General features: G+C 36.9%; 1 protein-coding gene across 1 annotated transcript in view; it reads right to left on the reverse strand.

Moving 5' to 3' along the window:
* The window catches only part of APAF1 (apoptotic peptidase activating factor 1), an 84840-nt gene that overhangs the window by 30171 nt on the left and 28226 nt on the right, over positions 1 to 26443 (reverse strand). Inside the window, 6 exon segments of the mRNA XM_053895318.1 lie at positions 1563 to 1691; positions 5866 to 6027; positions 12994 to 13119; positions 17075 to 17206; positions 25088 to 25213; positions 26093 to 26397. Of these exon segments, the coding sequence (XP_053751293.1) occupies positions 1563 to 1691; positions 5866 to 6027; positions 12994 to 13119; positions 17075 to 17206; positions 25088 to 25213; positions 26093 to 26397 (980 nt within the window).

Below are 26443 nucleotides of genomic sequence, written 5' to 3' on the forward strand. Positions count from 1 at the left end.
AGAACATTGGAATGTTAAACCAAAAACAAAACCAGCTACCTATTGGCAGGAGTTAGAAAAAGGGATAGGGATAGAAATGAAAACAAGACTTCTCTGAATATAGCTTATTACAAAACTTTGATTGGAATCATGCATTTTATCTATTTTTTTATAAGTCATCAAAAAATAGACTATTTTCCACTGTCATCTAATTCTCATTTCAACCAATGGCAAAACCGTACAATAAATGAATATACTAATTGTACATGTACACACTTCTGTTATTCATGGTTATTATCAATTGTAAATGTCTGCCACCCTGGCTATATTTTGTCCTGAGTTCTGCTATAAATTATTCAAATATATTCCAGTCTAATGAAGTACCATATGTGCCCGAGTTCCTCTCATTACACTCTGAATGACAGACCCACTTTACGATTTCAGAATAAGCATGGACAAAACAAGTACTTCATCACATGCCCAGTGGGTTTCAATCAGTGAGTTCTATGGTTACAAATTAATTGTATGAAATTTTCTTTGCCTTATCACTAGAGTCCAAGCTCTTGTGGACATACAAAGCTAAAGGCCACAAATGACAATGGTTCCATAACTAATAAATCTCCATTGAAAATCCTTCCCTTTTCCCTTCTAATTCTACCCCATCATTTATTAGAGCCCCCATTTTAGGAAAAAGGACAATGTTTCCTCAAGCTTTCTAATAGGAAAGGGTAGGGATTTTAGAAGTGACAGAAAAGGCTGAAAGAAGAGTTGCTCCTCCACTCCTTCTAAAATCCTGACAAAAACCCACAAAGAGGAAATTTCCAACCACATCTACCTTGAGGATCTATAGATAAGGTGAAAGATCTAGCACATCTGAATTTTTCAATTCAAGGACTCCGCTGACAAGAACACTGCCCACAGCACCTACTTCTTCCCATCATTTCAAATAGGACTGGAGCCTGCCCACACTCACTGCCTCTGCTTCCAATGGGAAGATTCTCGGCAGGGAAGTTCTTCAGTGTTAGTTGCATTGCTTCTGTACTTGGAGGTAAGCAGACCTTACAGAGCTTACCCACTCACTCTCACCTATTATATCTCCATGCTGAAGACATCTCCATGCTGAAGATACCTCCATGCTGAAGGGCTATAGCTCAGAAACTCTCCCCAACATCTTCACAGTAAGGGGCAAGATTGTCAAACTCACTAAAAATTGCTGAAATAAGCACAGAACACTAAAGAAGTGCTTGCAGTAGTCAAGCTTCCTTTGAGAAGACCCTGTGAACCAAGTGGATTTGTCTATTTTCCAGATAAAAGCCCATACCCACCTTCTTAGACTGTCATCACAAGGGTCTCCAAATTACCTGATGGTAAGACCCACTCAAGAAATAAATAGTAACAAAGCTTGGAAAAACTAATCCATCTTTGGAAAACAAATATAAGGAACTCACTGTTTTTGAAAAAATTAATACAGCCACTCACTTATTTCTCAAACATCCTCAGTAGTTAATGGTTTAAGTAGCCCATTCTTTGGCATCCTTGTACCTCTGGAGACTCAAACTTCACAGAGTAAGTGAACTACTCACCTCTACACAGCACTGGGACAAAGCCACCACTGCCAAGTGATTTTGTGGGGAGAAGTCACAGTACTGGATGGTGCTATGATGGCCTGTATGGATTTCTGCCAACAGGCCACTGGCATGAATGTCAAAAAGCTGTCAACATAAAATAGGTTACCTATGAAAATAAAATACTTTTAAAAATAAGCTATATTCAAACTGAATATAAATTTATAAGTCCTGACAAAACACAATTACTGATAGTTAACAGTCATAAATAAGATATAAATCAATATACACATACTTTTAAAATACTTGTAACATGTTTCCTATCAAGAAAAATTTATCAGGGCACCTGGGTGGCTTAGTCAGTTAAGCATCAGACTTCAGCTCAGGTCATGATCTCATGGTTCATGAGCTTGAGCCCCACATCAGGCTCTGTGCTGACAGAAGCCTGGAGCATGCTTCGGATTCTGTCTCTCTCTCCCTCTGCCCCTCCCCACTCGCTCAAGTTCTCTCTCTCTCTCTCAAAAATAAACATTAAAAAAATTAAAAAATTAAAAATAAACATTAAAAAAGAAAAATTTATCATGGATGATGTCTCAAGCTGACCTAGGGAGAAATAAAACCTTTGTGAATAAATGAATGGACTAGCCAAATTAACATACAGAGAAGTTCTCCTGAATGCTTATTTATTCAAAAGAGGAAAATGGATACTCATAAATGAAGATGATCAAAATAATATAGAGCAGAGGCTTGCTAAAATTAAATTAGTTCAACCATTTCTATTTCTCTTCAGTGCTATCAAATTATTCCATTTTGATCATTTTCCCATTTTTGAATTAAAAAAAGCTATTTTTGTGTAATACAAGCTTCATTTCAACTTTTGAAAAATTTTTAAATGTTGAATATGCTCTTCTGAAGTTTTTGCTAAACGATAAAAACATTCATAGCAATATATAGTATTGTGATTTAAGACCAAGGTATAGTCTTTAGGAGGGAAAAAAAAAAAAAAGCTTCCAGCGGGAGCCATAAATATGCACACAGCCCTGCAAGTATGCACAGATGGTAAGCAGCACAGCATCGGGGGCCAACAACAAAAGATAGTAAACCATATTTAAAATATAGTTTTCCAGGATAGATTGTTCTTAAAAATTAATGGTGGAGGGTGACAGAGGAAACTGAGCATGTATGAAATAGGCATCTGTCCTATTACCACCAATTACTAAGTGGTAAAAAGGTAAAGCCCTAACAATTGGAATAGGCCAACAAAAGAGTTTGAAAGAAACCAGAAGAAGGAGAATGGAGAAACCAGAGAGTAAGAAATAGGGATCTACATGTAATTAAGGGTAATTTTAGGGTACTTTTATTTTAGCAGGTAAAATAAAAACCTCGTCTAGATTTTTAAAACAAAAACATATTTCATGCAATATAAAGTTGTTTTCTTCTATCACTGGAACAGATCTTTTAAAATGTTCAAATTCTGCTTAACACCATTAGTCATTAAGGAAATGTAAGTCAAACAACCATTAGATACCACCACTTCACACCTAATAGGATGGTTATAATTTTTTAAAAAATGGCAAATAACAAGGTTTGGCAAGAAAAAAGTGGAACCCCTGTAACACTACTAGCAGGAATACAAAATGGTGCAGATAGTTTGGTGGTTCTTCAAAAAAGCTAATTTAGAATTACCCAGTAATTCTATGCCTAGGTGTGTACACAAAAGATTTGAAAGTGGAGGTTCAAACAGATACTTGTACACCATGATCACTGTATCATTATTCACAACAGCCAAAAGGTGAAAACACCCAAGTGTCCATCAACAAATGAATGCATAAACAAAACGTGGTATATCCATATGATGGAATATTATTTGACAATAAAAAGGAATGAAGTTTATATATGCTACAACATGGATGAACCTTGAAAATATTACGCTAAATGAAATGAGCCAGATACAGAAGGACCAATATTATATGATTCCACTTATATGAAATATCCAGAACAGGCAAATTCATAGATTAAAGGTTACCAGGGGTTGGGGGCAGAGAGGAATGGGCAGTTACTAGTTTCTGGTTACAGAATTTGTTTGGGGGTGAAGAAAAAGTTTTGCAAACAGTGCTGAGTTACACAACACTGTGAATGTAATTAATATTACTGAATTATACATTTAAAAATGGGCTAAAGTAGCAGATTTTACATAGATATATTTTACAACAAAAAATTTTTTAATCTTCAAATCTTATAAATGCAATGGTTCCTTTTCTGTTCCTACAAATTTTAACAAACTTTAAAAAGTTTGCTATTTTTTTCTTCAATTGCATGCTAAAGGAGTATAAACCGACATGCAACAAAGATCGAAGGGTCACAGATCAATGACTAGATCAAAAACAATATAAATGGGCCCTCAGTCAGTTTTTATGTAAATATACAGTATATTTCAGTTATATTCTTTAAAATTGTACTATCTCAGGGGATTTGAGGAGCTCTCAAGAGACTTAAAGGCCTCTTCCTAAGCTAGCACTCTCACCAAGAAGAGTGCAAGTTCAAGAAGAAGAAGAGTGCAAGAGTGTTCAGTTCAAGTGCAAAAATCATGAAGCCCAATGGCGAGAAGCTGGACAAGTTCAAGTGCGACATCTCCCAGGCTCTCCTTGAGCTGGAGATGGACTCAAACCTCCAAGCCCAGCTAAGGTAGCTGAATATAACAGCAGCCAAGGAAATTGAAGTTAGTAGTTGTCAGAAAGCTATCATCATCTTTGTTCCTGTTCCTCAAATGAAATCTTTCCAGAAAAATCTAAGTCTAGCTAGTCTGTGAATTGGAGAAAAAGTTCAGTGAAAGCACACTGTCTTTATTGCTGAGAGAATTCTACCTACGTCAACTCGAAAAAACCATATTAAAAATAAGGAAAAGTGACCCAGCAGCCACACTTTGACAGCCATGCATGACACGATCCTGGAGGACTTGATTTTCTCAAGCGAAATTGTGAGCAAGAGAACCATGTGAAATTGGATGACTCATAAAGGTTCATTTGGATAAAGCACAGCAGAACAATGTGGAACACAAGATTGAAACTTTCTCTGGTGTCTATAAGAAGCTCACACGCAAGGATGTTAATTTAGAATTCCCAGAGTTTCGGTTGTAAACAAAAATGATTAAATAAAACATTCACATAAATAAATAGATAGATAGATAAATAAATGATTAAATTGCACTATCTTGGGTGTGGAGAATAGGAAGAGATTGGTAAAAGGATATGAACTTTCCGTTCAAGATAAATGTGATCTGAGAATCTAATGTATAAGACGGTAACTACAGTTGATAACACTGTATGGTATAACTGAAATTTGCTAAGAGTAGAAATTAAATGTTCTCTCACACACACACACACAGAAGGTAAATACGTGAAGTGATAGATATGTTATTTAACTCCTTGTGGGGAGAATCCTTTTACAATGCATACACATATTAATTCACACATGTATACCTTAAATATCTTACAATTTCGTCAACTGTACCTCAATAAAGCTGAAAATAGAACTGTAGTATCTCTTATCAAGTCTTTTAAAATTACTATTAGAATGAAATGTCCCTGAGCCATAAATCAGAATATCTATCTTTCCAAATCCATGGTATAACTTGGGACAAATTATTTGGCTGCTCTGAACCTCAGCTGCCTCATTATTAGCATAGGTATATTGTAATCTGCTGCATCTCTTGGACATTTATATCAAGAGAAACATGTGAGAGCACCCTGAATACTACAAATATAAGCTATTACTACATTTCCTTGTCATTCACTATTTTAACATATTGTCCTCATTTACATCATAGAAATCTCACAATATTCTTCAGTTGTTGATAAGTTTTTCTATCACAGTCACCAAATCATAAATTTGAGGAGTAAGGAAGCACTTTGAAAATCACCTAAATCAATGTATTCAAAATTGTAACAAAAAAAAAAAAAGTGATACAGAAAGTATTCCATATTTTAAATCTATTTGAGAAACACTGGACTAACCAACATAAATTATTTTTGTATTATAGGACTTATGGAGGCCTCAGGTATGTTAGTATACACTGACTCTAATAAGGAAAGGAACACACATTTCTCAAACCTGTGTGACCATGGAAACCTTTCCACACAAAGCCAATCAACATCCCCTAGAACACAATTCTGAGAACTAAGAAGTTAGGGAGCCTACCCAAAATCATATAGCTATACTTTATTATTTATATCAATAAACAGTATAAAATGCAAAAATCAATAGATGTTTTCATTTTCTTTAAATCAGGCTAATTTTGGCTTGTTAAAATATGGATACTTACAAAGATCTTATTTTTTGCTGCCACCATTATCCTAGCACCATCAGCAGACCATGAACAACATTTCACTATCACTTCCATATCCTCTTGAGGCTCCTCTGAATTTAGGAAGAATTGCTTCACATTAATGCTTTCCCTCTCGTTTGCTGATTTCACATCCCAAAGCTTCAGATTGTAAAAATTAAAAAAAAAAAAAAGTTTAAGTTTGTTTTAATCTCAAATCACACATCTAGAATTCTACCGGGATTAAATGTCATACAAATTATTCACTTTTTCTAATGAACTGTTTTCACTTATGTGTGACTTTTTATAAAGCTTTCAAATTAAGTACTCCAGTTTCATTCAGCACCTTCCTAAAAAGAAAAAAAAAAAACTAGAAGCACTGCCTGAAATGCAAAATGCAGAATGTAAAACTAAATGCTAAAAAACCCTTGCATGGTGTGGAGGAAGCTAAAGATTAGGTGGTGACAATAAGAATGAGAACAGGAAGAAAGGTGAGACTCACGATTTGCCACTGCTGCCCTCTGCTGTGCCAGGCATGAAGTTTGCTTCCCATCTATCTACTGTATGCACAACCTGGACACCACACAAGGCCCAGTCTAAGCTAAGTTATAAACGTAGCAAGAGTATCCAGGGACATAAGGAAGTCCCTGAAAATAAAAACAAAGAATATGCTAAAAGGAAGCAAGGCACCTTATGTGTTTGTGGGACCATACACTTAAGCGGCACAAAAGACAAAGGCCTTCAAGAAGACCCATCTCCACTCCCCTTGGCCTTAAACAGCAACCGAGCTTCACAAGTGATAATGACTACCATGCCCAGACCAAGGGTTGGTCAAGGACGACCAAAAAAAAAATTTTGTTTAATTAAAAATTAAAACAAAAAAACAAAAAACCTGCTTCTTAGGCTTTAACTCAGCTTCCAAAGAACACCTCCAAAGTAAAACCAGGTTTGTTTGACCAAGCACATTTTTAAAGCTCAAGTTTAGAGGGGCACCTAGTCAGTTAAGCGTCTGACTTCAACTCAGGTCATGATCTCACGGTTTGTTGAGTTCGAGCCCCATGTCGGGCTCTGTGCTGACAGCTCAGAGCCTGGAGCCTGCTTCGGATTCTGTGTCTCATTCTCTCTCTGCTCCTACCCAACTTATGCTCTGTCTCTGTTTCTCAAAAATAAATAAATGTAAAAAAAAAAAAATTTAAATCTCAAGTTTAGAGGCACATTATATACACTAAGGAATATAACCAATACCAAAACCTTTACCCTTGCAACAAATGTGGATAAAGTGGATGAAGTAAAAGACATCAGATAATAAAATAGCCTTCCTTGGTACTTAAAGAGGAAAAAAAAAAAAAAAGCCTATACATAAATGCCAGAAGTTTCAGTCACATCAACTACATATATGAGAAATCACATTGCTTCCCAAGCCACCACTGCCGGGATTTAAAAAAGAAAGAAAGGGGGCACCTGGGTGGCTCAGTCGGTTGAGCGACCGACTTCAGCTCAGATCATTATCTCACAGTTTGTGAGTTTGAGCCCCTCGTCGGGCTCTGTGCTGACAGCTTAGAGCCTGGAGCCTGCTTCTGATTCTGTGTCTCTCTCTCTGCCCCCTCCCCCACTCATGCTCTGTCTCTGTCTCAGAAATAAACATAAAAAAAAAAAAAAGAAAAAAGAAAGAAAGTAAGAAAGAACGAACCTAACAAAACCCAATTTCATTAAACCTGTCTAAACTACATTCTGCATCTGGACCTGACTTCAGCTCCTATCCAATGAATGATGAAATTCCACACATCGAGGGACCAAGTAAATACAAGCATTTGATTTTAAGCAAGTCACTATACTGTATCAAGGGCCCATGTGCACCTTGGGCTTTGTGTGGTTTACATGGCAATTTTAAATAAAAGTCACATTTTGAAACAGTTTATCAACAGGGCCTGAAAAACACATGCTTATCAACATGATACCCTGAAAAATGCTTAAAAGATTACAGAGCCATTTGGGGCAGGAAATAATTTTACAGTTCTTCATCCTCTCAGAAGGCAACAGCTTTGCGAAGACTTTGACCTTGAGATGCTGTTATCCAACATCATTTTACAGGACCTCTGCTTACTACACGTCACTGTATCAGCACGAACTAGCTAACGATACTGCCTTAATAGCACTGTGGGAAAGCTGCCACAAACACGGCAGTTCTCACCAAGAGTGCAATAATGTCTCTCCCCTGCTGCTACTGCTCTATGCTCTACAATCACATTTTGATACTCACACATGATATCAAAATCCTGTCCCTGAAGACTTTTAACACTTTTTTCTTTCGAGTTTGGAGAAGTCTTACTTTGATTTGAAGGGACACAAAAAAGGTTTATCATTGTGAACACATTAACCACTATGCTCATCATTTGGAAGATTACATAAATAAATCAGGTATAGATACCTCTCTCTCAAGGAGTTTACAGGCCATTAAAGGAGGTAAGACAAGCCCATAAGTGACTCTAAGACAAAGTACATCGGATGTGTCATTTGAGAGGAAAAGATAAAGCACAGTGGAAATGCTAGACCCAAGCTGTGGGCTTGAGGGAACAGTTTTTGCAGAGGTGGACATCTCAGTCTCCTCCCTGAAGATTAGCCTACAACTTAGGATGGAGAGATTTTCAACACTAAAAAGACAAAAGGAACACTCTATGGCCTAGACTCTCGGCTAAAGGGTCATCATAAGCTAAAGTGACACATAAAATGGGATAACAAAGATCATGAAAAAGGAGAAAAGGTTACAGTTTGGGTGCAGCACCAGGTGCCTGAACACATCTGGACACAACCCTCATCTGTTCTCAGAGCACCTTTGCCATTTCCACAGCTTGTCTATTCCCTTACCACTTTCTCCAACTGGAATTTGAACAACTTCAGGCCAGGAAATATTTCATGTTTTGTTTGTTTTTTTCTTTTTAGTATTTAAAACCCAAATGCCTCGTGCAGTGTCTGACACATATTAAGTATTCACTAAATAATCAAAAAATGCATTTTAAGTGAAAAGACAGATTCTTCTCATGTTTCAAGCATAGCTGAGTAGAAACAATAGTGTTACTGAAGGAAATAGGATTCAGATTAAAGATGTAGATAGAATACAAACATTCATCTTCATACCCTCCCAAAACCACATAAAAGAACAGTAAAGAGAACTTTTCTCCATAGGCATAGTTCACAAGGCAAAGGAGAAAGGAGAAAGAGATAATAGCAACAAAACTATAAAGGGTAAAAAGCAAAAAGGCAAGCAATAAGGAGACTCCTAAATACTGAGTCCTGAGCCCACCACAGGGAAAGCCAAGAAGCAGCCCAATTCATACCACAGAACTCCTAAAAGGCGAAGGAAGTGTTGCACTGGGTACCTTCTAAGGGTAGAGCTAAATCAAGAGAAATCACTACAAATCCCTTGAAACCCCCTCCCAAACTATGCAATCCAGGTTGCTGTGTCCCTACTTTGGCTGAAGAGTAGAGGGTTTTTCTAGACCCATCACAGTTGAGAGCAAAGTCATCATTCTGAAAATTGGGAAATTAAAAGAAAGTCTATATTCCAAATTTTGAGATCTCTACCTCAACATCGTCTCAGAACTTGCCAACCAGACTTATACCCTAGAGGTAGGAGACTAAAGATTTTTCTCTGAATATCCAACGAGATCAAGAGGAAAGATCTAAAAAGTCTGACATTAGAAGTTTCCCAGACAACCCTTCAGGGAAACTCATAATAAGCAAGGTTACAATTCCCTATCAGCTTTTTGGTGCTACACTCCTAAATAGGAGCAGGATTTATATATCTAATACATATACAGATCTTCCTCAACTTAACCATGGGGTTACATCCCAATAAACCCATCATAACTTGAAAATATCATAATTTGAAAATGCATTTAATATGCCTAACCTACTGAACACCATAGCTTAGCCTGGCCTACCTTAAATGTGCTCAGAACACTTACATTAGCCAAAAGCTGGCAAAGATCATCTAACAAAACCTATTTTATAATAAAATGTTGAATATCTCCTGTAATTTATTAAATACTGTAGAGAAAGCAAAAAAGAGAATGGCGATACAGATATAGAAAGGCTGTAAGTGTATCACCCTTGTTCACCCTTGTGATCTCATGGCTGACTGGGTGCTGCGGCTCCCTGTCACTGCCCAACATCACCAGTATCAGACTGCATATCGTTATCCAAGGGAAAGATTAAAATTCAAAATTCGAGGTACAGTTTCTACTGAAGGTATATCACTTTTACACCATCATAAAGTTGAAAAATCCTAAGTCAACCATCGTAAGTCAGAAAACATCTGTAGCTATACCCAAGGATCAGATAGCAGACGTATACCTCTAAAATACAGACAGAAACTGAAACCAACAAAGAAAACAGCAACTATACAGGAATATGAAATTTAAAAAAATACTATTCACAAGGGCACCTGGGTGGCTCAGTTGGTTAACATCCAACTCTTGATTTCGGCTCAGGTCATGATCTCATGATTCCTGAGATTGAGCCCCACATTGGGCACTGTGCTAACAGTGCAGGGCCTGCTTGGGATTCTCTCTCTCTCCCTCTCTCTCTGTCCCTCCACCACTTGTGTACATGCTCTCTCTCTCAAAATAAACAAACTTAAAAAAAAAGATGCAGCTCTTAAAATATATATTTACAAAATAAAAAATAAAAAACTGTTAACACCACAAAAAGAGTAAAGAAACTCCATCTATGACAAATATAGTATAAAATCAAAAAGGAAACTGATCATAAGAATGAGTACTTTAAGATACGACAAGAGAAATTAAAAATCCAATAGAAGGATTAGAAAATAAAGCTAGAAAATAAAGCTAAAGAAATCTTCCAGAAAGGAGGGCAAATAGACAAAGAGAAGGACAGAAAAATAAGAAAACAACCAAAAAAACAGACAGCCATTCTAAGAAGAAAAAGCAGAGAAAAATTACATCAAATAATTAAGGGAAGACTACAGAACTGAAGTATATGAATTTCCAAATTGAAAGAAGCCACCAAGTGCCAAGCACAATAAATGAAGACAAACCCACACCAACGCAGCACGTTATCATGAAATTTTTAAAAAGAAAAAATACGGGGCATAAAGAGAAGATCTTAAAAGAATCTCTCAGAAAAGGGTTGTCTTAACCCATCCAAATGTGTTCTGAAAAACCTCCTCTGATATGGATTGTCCTAAAGAAAGAGACAGTATTTAATATTTGTAGATAACATGTCATAGAGGTCAAAATCTATTTACTTGAATATTCTACCTAAGAATGCTCCCAACATCTACTAATAGCTAGAAAATTCTTTAAAGTAGAATTCTAACCAGAAAGCGTTCCTAGATGCCCTGAAGTAATTTCTACAAAACAAGTTATCTTCAGCCAACAAAGATAAATCAAAGATTCAACCAGAGAATCAGCATCAAGAGATTTCTGTAACTTTCTGTAACTTAGGAGTTACCTATCAGCATTAACGAATCTTCTCTAGTGATTCTAACAAACAAAATAGTGCCCAGGAGGGTTCAAGCATTTCTCTGGAAAAAAATATGTCAAGAAAATTTACTGAGTGTGTGTTTTGAGTACAATTCTGTACTATGAACTGCAGAGAGTACAAGATGCAAGGTCTCTGCAGATCATAAATCTATATGCAATCTTATCAAAGACATATGAAAATGATTGAACTGAACTGCACAACATATTTACAAGTGGAAATGAGAAGATCAACTGAACAGTTCCTATCAATATACATAAATATAGATAGAAGGATGGGTGGTGCACTCAGAACCAGAAACATGGATGCTATAAGAGAACACTTTCTGAAGAAGTGGGTTTTTAAATTTTTAAAAAATATTTATTTATTTTTGAAAGAAAGAGACAGCGTGAGCAAGGGAGAGAGGGCCAAGAGAGGAAGACACAGAATCTGAAGCAGGCTCCAGGCTCCGAGCTGTCAGCACAGAGCCCAACACAGGGCTCGAACTCCAAACCATGAGATCATGACCTGAGCTGAAGTCGGACACTTAACCGACTGAGCCACCCAGGCATCCCTGAAGAAGGTTTTGCATAAAGGTTTAAGGGTCATTAAAAAATATGGTTAGGGGCACCTGGGTGGCTCAGCAGGTTAAGCATCTTTCTCTCTCAAAAATAAATAAACATGTAAAAAAAGGTTTTTTTAAATATGGTTAAATGAATTGGAGGCCAAAATTCTGCCGAAAAACTACTGAAATATATATATGGAAACAGTACCAGACATAAGCCCCCAAATTATCTTGCCCAAAACAGTTAGTGTTAAGTGTGTTAGAAGAAACAAACTGAACAGGTACAGAGGTGGCAGAATGATGATAGGTAAAGAGACTCAGAGGTGCACCTGATAAGCCTGGTTTATCACAATTTATAATGTGGGACTTTTGTGTTCCAGCTTAAAGTGGCAAGATGAAAACAGAGGTAAAGTTATTCTAGCAGTTCTGTACCAGAATTAGGAGGGATGGAGAATACATCTTAGAAAGCTGCTATCAGACATAAGGAGATGACAGCATGAACCAGAGCAAACACTATAGAATGGGAGGGGGAAAAGTAGACAAAAAGATGAGGAGGTCAAAGATAGATTGGACTTAAGACCAAAGGAAAAAAGGAGAATCAATAAAGAGGAGGCTAGAATGATGGTGGAGACAGGAGTAATAAAGAAAGTAGGATTTGGATCTTATTTGAGAAGGTAAAAATGTAAAGAATTTAGTTTTTTTTAGGACTATAGATTTCAGGAGGTTGAATAAACTTTTTTTCCTAGCTCTCAAAAACAGGAGAATATAAAATAAAAGGGAGAATAAAGAATAAATAAAGCAGGGCCTTTACAAATTCGACCCCACAGGTCTCAATTTTATGAAGTCTTAAATAGAATATATGCTTAAAAAATTAAGATTTCAAATTATATGAACTTTAAACCATAAGGCAGTAAACCATTCATAAACAATCATTATGACAAGCAATTACAGTTATATTAAATATGCTCCTGGAAATTAAAGAAGCTCTTCCTGTAGAAATGTGAAAAACAGAAACCTATCTCTATAACCAAATCATAAAACTACAAAATTACAACCAATTTTAATGATAAACAAAAGCATACCTTTAATGTTCCATCAGCTGAACAACTAGCCAAAAGTTTATCATCTGGTGAAAATCTGCAGTGATTGACTGAATTTGTGTGGCCAAACATGGTATTTCGACACTCTTTTTGGGTCAAATCCCACAGCTATTTGAGAAAGATAAAAAGATAACTACAAAACTAGTACTGAACAAGGAAGTTAGAAACCACATAACATTTTTTCTTCCCTCCCATTTAAGTTTTTTCAATTACAGAAAAATGTTCATAGTAACACAAAGGTATCAAATACAAAGGTGAATTGTGATTACCAAGTAATGGAGCCGCCCTTAGATCAGCACCTACATCTATTAAAGGACCAAAGGTTATGTAAATAACTAATCACTGCCCATTTTAACAAAGTAGTTTGGAATCATTACTATTTTTACTTAGATCTATAATAAATAATTTGTAAAATAAAATATCCCCAAACTTTTTTAGATGCTAGGTTACCCAAATGGTCATTTCTAAGATTTCCCCATGCAAACCTTGAGTATACTAGCTAGGCTAAAATCTATTAATGCTCTAAAAAATGACTAAAAAAATACAAAGATAGCAAAGATAGACATAAATACATTTGACAGGACATGTAATAGGCTTGAAGACCAAGTAAACACCTCTAGGAAGCAACCAACCAAATTCAGAATCCACAGGACAAGTGACTAAAGTTCTCATCAATGGCGTAAGAAAAGAGGAGAAGGGAAACTTCTACAGATTAAAAGGGATTTAAGACATAGAACAGCTAAATGTCACCTGAAATTTATATTTTGATTCCAACAAACTCATGGTAGAAAGGTATGTTTTTAAGAATAATGGGGAAGGGGCCCCTAACTGGGTCAGTTGATCTTGGGGTTGTGAGTCCAAGCCCACATTGGGTGTTGAGATTACTAAACATAAATAAACTTAAAAAAAGAAAAAGAATAATGGGGAGAAATAAGCACAAACCAGGTATATTACAAAACCATTGTTAATGTTAGGGGTAATAATGCCATGGTATGTATGTTTAAGACCTCAGATACGCATGCTGAAGGATTTTGGGTGAAATGACATAATACCTGGGATTTGTTGCAACATGCCCCAGCCACCACCCCCCCCCCCCAAAATGGGGATGGGGGACCGGGGAGGACAATAAAATAAAATTAGCAAAATACTGATAATAGTACAGTTAGAGCTAAACAATGGATACCACAAGGGTTCATTATTGTACTCTTTCCTTTTGGATATGTTTGAAAAGTATATAAAATGTAAATTAAAAAGGGGCTCCTGGGTGGCTCAGTCGGTTGAGTGTCCGACTTCGGTTCAGGTCATGATCTTGCAGTTTGTGAGTTCGAGCCCCATGTCGGGCTCTGTGCTGACAGCTCAGGGCCTGGAGCCTCCTTCGGATTCTGTGTCTCCCTCTCTCTCTGCCCCTTCCCCGCTCATGCTCTGTCTCTCAAAAATGAATAAACATTAAAGAAAAAATGTTTCTTTTTAAATGTAAATAAGGACTAGTCATCTCTGGTGATTTATGCTAACTATATTAAACACAGAAGAAGAACTCATTCATCCCCATGATTAACCTTGGTAAAAATCCTTTGCAAATGACCAGTGAGATACGTCCTATTCTTCATGTCCATCTCCATCCTAGACTCCTTTTTATCCCAGTCCTAGGTAAATCCAATTTTTCAGATAAGGCAAGTTACATGGGGGCAGCTTCAATTTTACATATATTTTTTTAAAGATTTCATTTTTGGGGCGCCTGGGTGGCTCAGTCGGTTAAGTAGCCGACTTCGGCTCAGGTCATGATCTCACGGTCTGTGAGTTCGAGCCCCACGTCGGGCTCTGTGCTGACAGCTCAGAGCCTGGAGCCTGTTTCAGATTCTGTGTCTCCCTCTCTCTGACCCTCCCCTGTTCATGCTCTGTCTCTCCCTGTCTCAAAAATAAATAAATGTTAAAAAAAAAAAAATTAAAAAAAAAAAAAAAGATTTCATTTTTAAATATTCTCTACACCCAACATGGGGCTCAAACCCACAACCCTGAGATCAAGAGTTGCAAGCTCCACCAACTGAGCCAGCCAGGCACCCCCAGATTTACATATTTTCATTGGCTTCTCTCAGTTCAAGAGACACAAGAAGTGAGTTCTAATTGTCTACATGGTAATACAGGTGTGGTATGGCAGATCTTAAAGCATAACTTGTCCTTAATTAAAACTGTTGACTAACCAATAGACCCCATAGATCTCTCTTTGTTCTCACATCCTAGAGGTTTTTGTCTGTAATTAAAATGAGGAAATATTAACTTCTTCACCCTCTAAAATATTAAAAAGAAACATCAAAAATTAGTCATAACAAAAGGTCTTAGGTTTTTAGAGCTGGGATTGTTCAAATAGAGCAAAGCTTTTCTTAAATAGTACAATAGTCTTATTTTTTAGAGGTGGGTTTATTCAGTAGGGTAAAGCATATCTGAGTAAAAATGAGCTAAGACTGTAAGACTATGTTAGTTTGTTATTTTAACCCAATCCAGTGTTTCAAACTGAGCTGTGCAGGGCCCTGGGGATTCCAGAAACGTGTCTGAAAGGAACTACTGGGGGAAATAACCTGTGGGTATAGGGGGGAAAACTTTCAATATTTTCTAAAGTTGTTCAAATACCTTAAACGTCAAACAGAATGTATGAGGTTTTCCAAACTGAAATGTTTTGCTGAACCTTCCCAAAAATATAATGTCCCATTACAAAGATAGTGTGACATTAAAAAAGAAAGGGCACAGGGCACCTAGGAGGTTCAGTCAGTTAAGCGTCCAACACTTGGTTTCGGCCCAGGTCATGATCTCATGGTTCATGAGTTCAAGCCCCATGTCAAGCTCTGTGCTGACAACATGGAATCTGCTTAGGATTCTCTCTCCCTGTCTTGCTGCCCTCTCCCCGCTCTCCCAAGCTTGTGTACTTGCTCTTTCTCACTCTCTCAAAAATAAACATCAAAAAAAAAAAAAAAAAAAAGGAGGAGGAGGATGAAGGGCAGAAATCAATCCAAAAAAGACTCTAAAAGAAGTTAGTGAATCTTTCTGGGACCCCAGAAAATTCAATCTAGCTATCTTTAATATGGCACTTAACAGGGGAAAAAAGAGCCTGCCTGGAATTCGCTCTCTCTCCTTTTTCTGCCCCTCCCCTGCTTGCTCGTGCATACATGCTCTCTCTCTCTCAAAATAAACTCCAAAAAAAAGATAAAATCTTTTATAATTTATAATTATAAAGCATTACCAAACATACATGAAATGAATATGTTTTTGGTTTTAGCTTTTTTTTCCTGTCAGCATCTCTTTTTCTTCCTCCTAATAACAGAACCTCTCTTTTGAATCAAGCCCCTCTTATATAATTCAGTGGAGCTGACCTCACCTCACTTGTCCCATTTCTACATGGCTACACTTGTGATCCTTGGCCAATCCACGGATTCCATCCTACAGGCCACTAGGATTATTTAACAATGAGCATATAAGCCAAACAAAGTCAAATAGTCTTCTTTAAAATGAAATCTATGGGATCTGGGAAACAGTAGATCCTATATGTATGTATGTATGTATGTATGTATGTGTGTTGTATATATATAATACGTATATGTGTATTACATATATCATGTATATAATATGTATACACACACACACACACACACACACACACATATATATATATATATATATATATATACATACACACACACATATATAACATGACTTCCTCTGTGACTATAAACTATAAGACCCATGTAAGCCTGGAGGTGAGAACAGCCATATTTCCTGCCACACTGAAAGAACAACGCCTAAACCAAACAAAGAGGGAAACAAAGTCTAGAGATAAGAGGTAGAGTCTAAGAACATAATTTAAACATCTGGAATCAGCTATGCTTGAAGCCATGCTCCCTCTATACTCTTCACTTACATAAACCAATAATATCTTTTTTTTTTTGCTTAATCTAATATGGAAGTTTCTATCACTGCAACCAGAAGAACCCTGATTAATACATGAGAAAATCAAAAGAAATGTTCTAATGCATCTATCAAATTTGTCTATGTAATTCTCATTATCCACACTTACTTTGAGGAAACAGTCACTTGACGCAGTGGCTAAGAGAAGGTGATGACTGTTGTTGGTAAAGTGGCAGCAATTGACTTGCTCTGAGTGCTCATCATAGATATGTACTAGTTCCCCAGTCATAGAATTCCAAATCTAAAAAGAATAGAGAAAATAAAAGTTACAACTACCCCTTATTTTCAAAGGGAGAACAGAGGAGCAAACAAGCATCACCTGTTTTGTGGCAGATTTTCCCAGACATGAGGCTAATGAACACCTCTGCCTTCTCTAAAATATGTATTTTTCCAGGTTTAAAAAAAAAGTTACTTGCAAGTGTATACATGTGACCTTTCTATAGCATAATTAGAATCTCATGAAAACATTACATTCTTCAAGGGCAAGATTGCACATGTTCATATGAATGACAGCAGGCAGAGATGTAACTGCTATAAAAACTATGGAAGGCGCACGTGGGTAGCTCAGTCATTTGAGAGTCCTACACTTGATTTCAGCTCAGATCATGATCTGATAGGTTCAGAAGATCAAGACCCAAGTTGGGCTCTGCGCTGACAGCAAAGAGCCTGCTTGGGATTCCCTCCCTCCCTCCCTCTCTCTCTCTCAAAATAAACAAACTTTAAATAAATAAGAAGTATAGAATAATGGACTTTAGATCAGAAGGATTAAGTCCAAGACCTGGCTCTACCATTTATTATTTGTGTGTCCTTAAGTCCTTAATTTATCTGCATCACAGTTCAATCTTCTATAAAATGAGGATACTTATACCTGTCCTACACAATTCAAGGTATCAAATGAGATAAAGGATGGGGAAAACTGAGAGCTTTCCCCTTAAGGTCAGGAACAAGACGAGGATGTCCACTCTCTCCATTGTTATTCAACATCGTTTTGGAAGTCTTAGCCTCAGCAATCAGACAACACAAAGAAACAAAAGGCATCCAAATAGGCCAGGAGGAGGTCAAACTTCCACTCTTTGGGGATCACATGATACTTTATATGAAAAACCCAAAAGATTCCACCAAAAGACTGCTAGAACTGATCCGTAAATTCATCAAAGTTGCAGGATATAAAATCAATGCACAGAAATCGGTTGCATTCCTATACACCAACAATGAAGCAAAAGAAGGAGAATTCAAGGAATTGATCCCATTTACAACTGCACCAAAAACCATAAAATACCTAGGAATAAATCTAACCAAAGAGGTGAAAAATCTATACACTGAAAACTATAGAAAGTTTATGAAAGAAATTGAAGAAGACACAAAGAAATAGAAAAAGATTCCATGCTCCTGGATAGGAAGAACAAATAGTGTTAAAATGTCAACACTACCCAAAGCTATCTACATATTCAATGCAATACCTATCAAAATAACACCAGCATTCTTCACAGAGCTAGAACAAACAATCCTAAAATATGTATAGAACCGGAAAAGACCCTGGATAGCCAAAGCAATCTTGAAAAAGAAAACCAAAGCAGGAGGCATCACAATCCTGGACTTCAAGCTATACTACAAAGCTGTAATCATCAAGATAGTATGGTACTGGCACAGAAAGAGACACTCAGATCAATGGAACAAAATAGAAAACCCAAAAATGGATCCACAAACGTATGGCCAACTAATCTTTGACAAAGCAGGGAAGAATATCCAATGGAATAAAAACAGTCTCTTCAGCAAATGGTGCTGGGAAAACTGGACAGCGACATGCAGAAAAATGAACCTGGACCACTTTCTTATACCATACACAAAAATAAACTCAAAATGGATGAAACACCTAAATGTAAGACAGGAAGCCATCAAAATCCTCAAGGAGAAAGCAGGCAAAAAACCTCTCTGACCTTGGCCACAGTAACTCCTTACTCAGCACGTCTCCAGTGGCAAGGGAAACAAAAGCAAAAATGAACTATTGGGACCTCATCAAAGGACCTCATCCTTTGCACAGCAAAGGAAACAATCAGCAAAACTAAAAGGCAACAGACGGAATGGGAGAAGATTATTTGCAAATGACATATCAGATAAAGGGTTGGTATCCAAAATCTGTAAAGAACTTATCAAACTCAACACCCAAAAAACAAATAATCCAGTGAAGAAATGGGCAAAACGCATGAATAGACACTTCTCCAAAGAAGACATCCAGATGGCCAACTGACACATGAAAAAAATGCTCAACATCACTCATCATCAGGGAAATTCAAATCAAAACCACAATGAGATACCACCTCACACCTGTCAGAATGGCTAACGTTAACAACACAGGCAACAACAGATGTTGGCGAGGATGTGGAAAAAGAGGATCTCTTTTGCATTGTTGGTGGGAACGCAAGCTGATGCAGCAACTCTGGAAAACAGTATGGAGGTTCCTCAAAAAATTAAAAATAGAACTAGCCTACAACCCAGCAATTGCATTACTAGGTATTTATCTAAGGGATACAGGTATGCTGTTTCAAATGGGCACATGCACCCTAATGTTTTTTTTTAATATGAAATTTATTGTCAAATTGGTTTCCAAACAACACCCAATGCTCATCCCAAAAGGTGCCCTCCTCAATGCCAATCACCCACTTCCCCCTCCCTCCCACCCCCCATCAACCCTCAGTTTATTCTCCGTTTTTAAGAGTCTCTTATGGTTTGGCTCTCTCCCTCTCTAACCTTTTTTTTTTTTCTTCCCCTCCTCCATGGACTTCTGTTAAGTTTCTCAGGATCCACATGAGAGTGAAAACATATGGTTATCTGTCTTTCTCTGTATGGCTTATTTCACTTAGCATAACACTCTCCAGTTCCATCCACGTTGTTACAAAAGGCCTTATTTCATTCTTTCTCATTGCCACATAGTATTCCACTGTGTATATAAACCACAATTTCTTTATCCATTTGTCAGTTGATGGACATTTAGGCTCTTTCCATATTTGGCTATTGTTGAAAGCACTGCTATAAACATTGGGGTACAAGTACCCCTATACATCAGCACTCCTGTATCCCTTGGGTAAATTCCTAGCAGTGCTATTGCTGGGTCATAGGGTAGATCTATTTTTAATTTTTTTAGGAACCTCCACTCTTTTCCAGAGCAGCTGTACCAGTTTGCATTCCCAACAGTGCAAGGGGGTTCCCATTTCTCCACATCCTCTCCAGCATCTATAGTCTCCTGATTTGTTCATTTTAGCCACTCTGACTGGCATGAGGTGATATCTCAGTGTGGTTTTGATTTGTATTTCCCTGATGAGGAGCGACGTTGAGCATCTTTTCATGTGCCTGTTGGCCATCTGGACGTCTTCTTTAGAGAAGTGTCTATTCATGTTTTCTGCCCATTTCTTCACTGGGTTATTTGTTTTTCGGGTGTGGAGTTTGGTGAGCTCTTTATAGATTTTGGATATTAGCTCTTTGTCCAATATGTCATTTGCAAATATCTTTTCCCATTCTGTTGGTTGCCTTTTAGTTTTGTTGATTGTTTCCTTTGCTATGCAGAAGCTTTTTATCTTCACAAGGTCCCAATAGTTCATTTTTGCTTTTAATTCCCTTGCCTTTGGGGATGTGTCAAGTAAATTGCTACGGCTGAGGTCAGAGAGGTTTTTTCCTGCTTTCTCCTCTAGGGTTTTGATGGTTTCCTGTCTCACATTCAGGTCCTTATTCCATTTTGAGTTTATTTTTGTGAATGGTGTAAGAAACTGGTCTAGTTTCATCCTTCTGCATGTTGCTGTCCAGTTCTCCCAGCACCATTTGTTAAAGGGACTGTCTTTTTTCCATTGGATATTCTTTCCTGCTTTGTCAAAGATTAGTTGGCCATACTTTTGTGGGTCTAGTTCTGGGGTTTCTATTCTATTCCGTTGGTCTATGTGTCTGTTTTTGTGCCAATACCATGCTGTCTTGATGATTACAGCTTTGTAGTAGAGGCTAAAGTCTGGGATTGTGATGCCTCCTGCTTTGGTCTTCTGCTTCAAAATTACTTTGGCTATTCGGGGCCTTTTGTGGTTCCATACAAATTTTAGGATTGCTTGTTCTTGCTTCGAGAAGAATGCTGGTGCAATTTTGATTGGGATTGCATTGAATGTGTAGATAGCTTTGGGTAGTATTGACATTTTAATAATATTTATTCTTCCAATCCATGAGCACGGAATATTTTTCCATTTCTTTATATTTCTTCAGTTTCCTTCATAAACTTTCTATAGTTTTCACCATACAGATCTTTCACATCTTTGGTTAGGTTTATTCCTAGGTATTTTATGGTTCTTGGTGCAATTGCGAATGGGATCAGTTTATTTGTCTTTCTGTTGCTTCATTATCAGTGTATAAGAATGCAACTGATTTCTGTACTTTGATTTTGTAGCCTGCGACTTTGCTGAATTCATGTATCAGTTCTAGCAGACTTTTGGTGTAGTCTGTCGGGTTTTCCATGTATAATATCATGTCATCTGCAAAAAGTGAAAGCTTAACTTCATCTTTGCCAATTTTCATGCCTTTGATTTCCTTTTGTTGTCTGATTGCTGATGCTAGAACTCCCAACATTATGTTAAACAACCCACACACTTCTAAAACTCAAACGGGAAGAAATAGAAAGCTTGAACACACCCATAACCAGCGCAGAAATTGAATCAGTTGTCAAAAATCTCCCAACAAATAAGAGTCCAGGACCAGATGGCTTCCCAGGGGAATTCTACCAGACATTTAAAGCAGAGATAATACCTACCCTTCTCAAGCTATTCCAAAAAATAGAAAGGGAAGGAAAACTTCCAGACTCATTCTATGAAGTCAGCATTACTTTAATTCCTAAACCAGACCTAGTAAAAAAAGAGAACTACAGGCCAATATCCCTGATGAATATGGATGCAAAAATTCTCAATAAGATACTAACAAATCGAATTCAACAGCATATAAAAAGAATTATTCGCCATGATCAAGTGGGATTCATTCCTGGGCTGCAGGGCTGGTTCAACATTCGCAAATCAATCAATGTGATACATCACATTAATAAAAAAGATAAGAACCATATAATCCTGTCAATCGATGCAGAAAAAGCATTTGACAAAATTCAGCATCCTTTCTTAATAAAAACCCTCGAAAAAGTCAGGATAGAAGGAACATACTTAAACATTATAAAAGCCATTTATGAAAAGCCCACAGCTAATATCATCCTCAATAGGGAAAAACTGACAGCTTTCTCCCTGAGATCAGGAACACAACAGGGATGTCCACTCACCACTGTTGTTTAACATGCACCCTAATGTTTATAGCAGCACTATCAACAACAGCCAAAGTATGGAAAGAGCCCAAATGCCCATCGATGGATGAATGGATAAAGAAGATGTGGTATATACATACAACAGAGAATTACTCAGCAATCAAAAAGAATGAAATCTTGCCATTTGCAACTATGTGGATGGAACTAGAGAGTATTATGCTAAGTGAAATTCGAGAAAGACAAATCTCATATGACTTCACTCATATGAGGACTTTAAGACACAGAACAGATGAACACAAGGGAAGGGAAGCAAAAATAATATAAAAACAGGGAGGGGGACAAAACATAAGAAACTCTTAAATATGGAGAACAAGCAGAGGGTTGGTTACTGGAGGGGTTATGGGAGAGGGGATGGGCTAAATGGGTAAGGGGCATTAAGGAATCTACTCCTGAAATCATTGTTGCACTATATGCTAACTAACTTGGATGTAAATTTAAAAAAATAAAAAGTTTCTTTTTAATGAGATAAAGGACATGCTAAGATTTCTGACTTCAACTTATAAATAAATAAGTAAAGACAAATAGCTCAGTGAAAAAAATAAAGGCTTCTGATTCTGAGGGAAACCTAAGCTTTCAACCCTGGCTCCATTACTTATCAGTTGATGTGAGCCTGGACAAATGACTTCATCTCTGAACTTGTTGCCTCATCTGTTAAATACTTACTTTACAAGTTGTAGTGAGAAAATGATAATGTAATACAACAAAGTGTTCAGTATAAAGCTTCACAAGGTGTTAAATTCCCAAGTAAAAGAATAATCATTTTAGTTACTATGTAAGACAACTAAGCAGTGTGTTCTATCTAACAACAAATGAAAGAAATAAATTATCTAATCTCACTGGGCTCTGGACTTTTCAGAGGTACTAATCTGCCTCTTATAGCATTTTGTTTTTAATTTTTAAGTAAGCTCCATACCCAAATAGGGCTCAAACTTACAACCCCGAGATGAAGAATCATGTGCTCTACTGATTGAGTCAGCCAGTCACCCCACATTTTATCTTGTCAAAGCACTCCCCAGAGGCCCAAAAAGTTTATTTTTATTTAATACACATTTCTGCCTCTTGTTTTGTTTTTGAGTACTTAGAAAGCAGAAACACAGTGTTATTTCCTTTTACTCCATTTGGCTCTGACTGTGGAACTACAGGAATGGCCAACTCCAAGTCTGACTCAGAGTAGAAGCTATGGAGTAAATTAACGAGTTGGTTGTAAAGCCACTTGGAGTCCATTCTATCAAGAAGTAGATTTTTCCAAGGCCTGAATTTAGTCTGAAAACTCCAAAGTCTTCTTCAAGTGGATCCAGACCCTAGGAAAACTTCCAAGCCAATTTTCTTGCTCCCAGGTCCACTAAGACCCAGTTACACACCTAACCAGTTACGACATTCTTTAAAAAAAAAAAAAAAAGAAAAAGAAAAAGAAAAGAGAAAAAGAAAAAAAGAAAAAGGCTGGGGCTTCTGGGTGGCTCAGTCAGTTAAATGTCCAACTTTGGCTCAGGTCATGACCTCACAGTTCGTGTGTTCTATGCAGACAGCTCAGAGCCTAGAGCCTGCTTCAGATTCTGTGTCTCCTTCTCTCTCTGCCCTACCTCACTCATGCTCTTTCTCTCTCTCTCAAAAATAAACATAAAAAAAATAAAATTTAATTTAAAAAAAAATTTTTTTAAAGCCTGAAGTGAGGATCCCCCTCCACTTATCAGAAAAAAACATTCCCCTGGACTTCGGTCTCTCCTAAATTCCACATAAATGCTCTGGCAGAAAGCCAAATTTAGGAACGAGACAAGAAAGAATTAAAAAAAAAAAAGAAAAAAAGAAAAAAAGGAAAAAAAAATAACAAAGATAAAAATTAACCTGTGTTTACTTTTTTTTCCTCTATTTACTTTGTAGACTAGTAACTGAATTGCTAGTTTGTTCATGCATCTAGATTTGCAGTGAATGTAGTTCATAAAGGTTAAAAAAAATTTTTTTTAAAAACCTGGGGGGCGCCTGGGGTGCTCAGTTCGTTAGGCAACTGACTTTGGCTCAGGTCATGATCTCATAGTTTGTGAGTTCGAGCCCCACATCGGGCTCTGTGCTGACAGCTCAGAGCCTGAAGCCTACTTCAGATTCTGTGTCTCCCCTCTTTCTATCCCTCCCCTGTTCATGCTCTGTGTCTGTCTCTCAATAATAAATAAACGTTAAAAAAAATTTTTTTTTTTTAATTAAAAAAAAAAAAACCTGGGTTGCCCTTCAGAGACTAAGCATTTTACAACAGGAATCCAATCTCAGACAATAATTTTGTGCAGCAATACTTCCAATCACAATGCATTCAAAGATTCCAATTGGTATGTATCTCATAGACTGATCAATAAATGGCAGACATATTCATTAATTTGTAATTGTTTCTCTTAGCTGCCTGGTAAATATCTCAGGCTGAGAAACCTAGGCATTTTGCTGGTGCTTAAAAATAAGGACTATTAGGGGCACCTGTTACGCATCTGACTTCGACTCAGTTCATGATCTCAAGATTCATGGGCTCAAGCCCCGCATCAGGCTCTGTGCCAACAGCTCAGAGCCTGCAGCCTGCTTCATATTCTGTGTCTCCTTCTCTCTGCCCCTCCCTTGCTCACGCTCTCTCAAAAATAAACATTTAAAAAAAAAGATTTTTTAGACAGTGTTAATTTACAGTTGAAACTGGTTTGCCTCAAGTTAGTAATCAATAGGCAAGTCTTTTATCCCTACTTACCCTAGTCCCTCTAGTATGGAAAAAGAAAATGAATTCTGTGGTAATTACAACTCTAGAGAAAAATACTTCCCTACCTTCACTTTTTTATCCACTGAGCAGGTTGCTATGAATCTGTCATCTGCAGAGAATGCACAACAAAGCACTTCATCCTCATGAGCCTTGATTTCCAGAAGTTTCTCTCCTGTTTCAGCTTTGAACACCTGCACAAGCAAAAATAAAATCTTTTTACCATAAACCACTGGCTACCATTCAATAAAAATCTTTCTTTTAAAGATTTTATTCAGTATTATTTTGCAATAGGAATGAACGTTGGCAAAAACAGTCCAAACAGCAGAAATATCCGTCAGAATTTATATGCCTGAACATAGAGAACTATCCCTTGCTAAATGTTTTTAATATCAATAAAAAGAGCTAGCAGAGTATAGCTTCAGTTCTTGAGATTAGTTTGGCAAATTCTTTTTTTTTTAAATAATGAAGTACACATATAAAAATAAGGTTTCCAGTCATAATCTTATAAAGACTAAACCTAGTCTGAAAATCAAAGTTTTAACTAATTTGATCCTGTTTCCTTCCAAACCAAAAGGTACAGTACAGATTTAAAGAAAAGCATTCATTCATATATTCTGAAAAGAAATGAGAACTTAAGAAATTCCTTCAAGCACCTTAGAAATAATCTAGTCCAATTCCTATTTACAGTCAGAAATCTATGCTTGAGCCTGTACTAAAATAAGTATTTTATTAAATAACTTTTTAAATCAAAGCCCAGTTCACTATGCTAGGGAGTCCTTATGTCTTTTAACAATTTTCATTTCCTCATTACCCCTAGCTGGTACACAGATGACAGAAACTTATTGCTAGGGTAAAAGGTACTTTCATGCCACTTGGCAAATTTAAAATAATGAAAATGCACAACCCTATCTCTTAAATCTCCAGAGAAAGTTTTCATAAAATATTCCAGAGAGTTAGATTTCTCTATTTCTAATGTACAATTTTCTTCAATTTTAGTATTTAAATATGTTCTAATATGCACAGTATCAGGTACATGCCTCTTCCAATTTTTCTCAAGAGATTTGTTTTACCTGTAAGGTTTTATCAACTCCACAAGAAGCTATTCTTTGACCATCCTCAGAAAAGCAAGCATGGTAAACAGCATCTGTATGGGGGCGGACAACTAAGCGGGAAAGATTCTTGTTGTTTTTTTTGTTTCTACATACAAGGAGAAAATGAACAGAAACCCAATAAGTAAAAGTAATTTCTTTCAATAATGAAGTAAACTGTCGTTTAACGTTGTATTGCCAAAAATACAAAATTCTTAAAATTAAGTTACCAACTTGTAAATGACAGCATAGATCTCCTGAAGGAAAAAAAAGCATAACAAAAGTGGCTTTTTAAGAGAAATTCTACCCTCTATCAAGCAACCTGTCATATGT

Source organism: Panthera pardus, unplaced genomic scaffold (assembly GCF_024362965.1).
Source record: "Panthera pardus isolate Hobbes unplaced genomic scaffold, ASM2436296v1 HiC_scaffold_6, whole genome shotgun sequence".
NCBI lineage: Eukaryota > Metazoa > Chordata > Mammalia > Carnivora > Felidae > Panthera > Panthera pardus.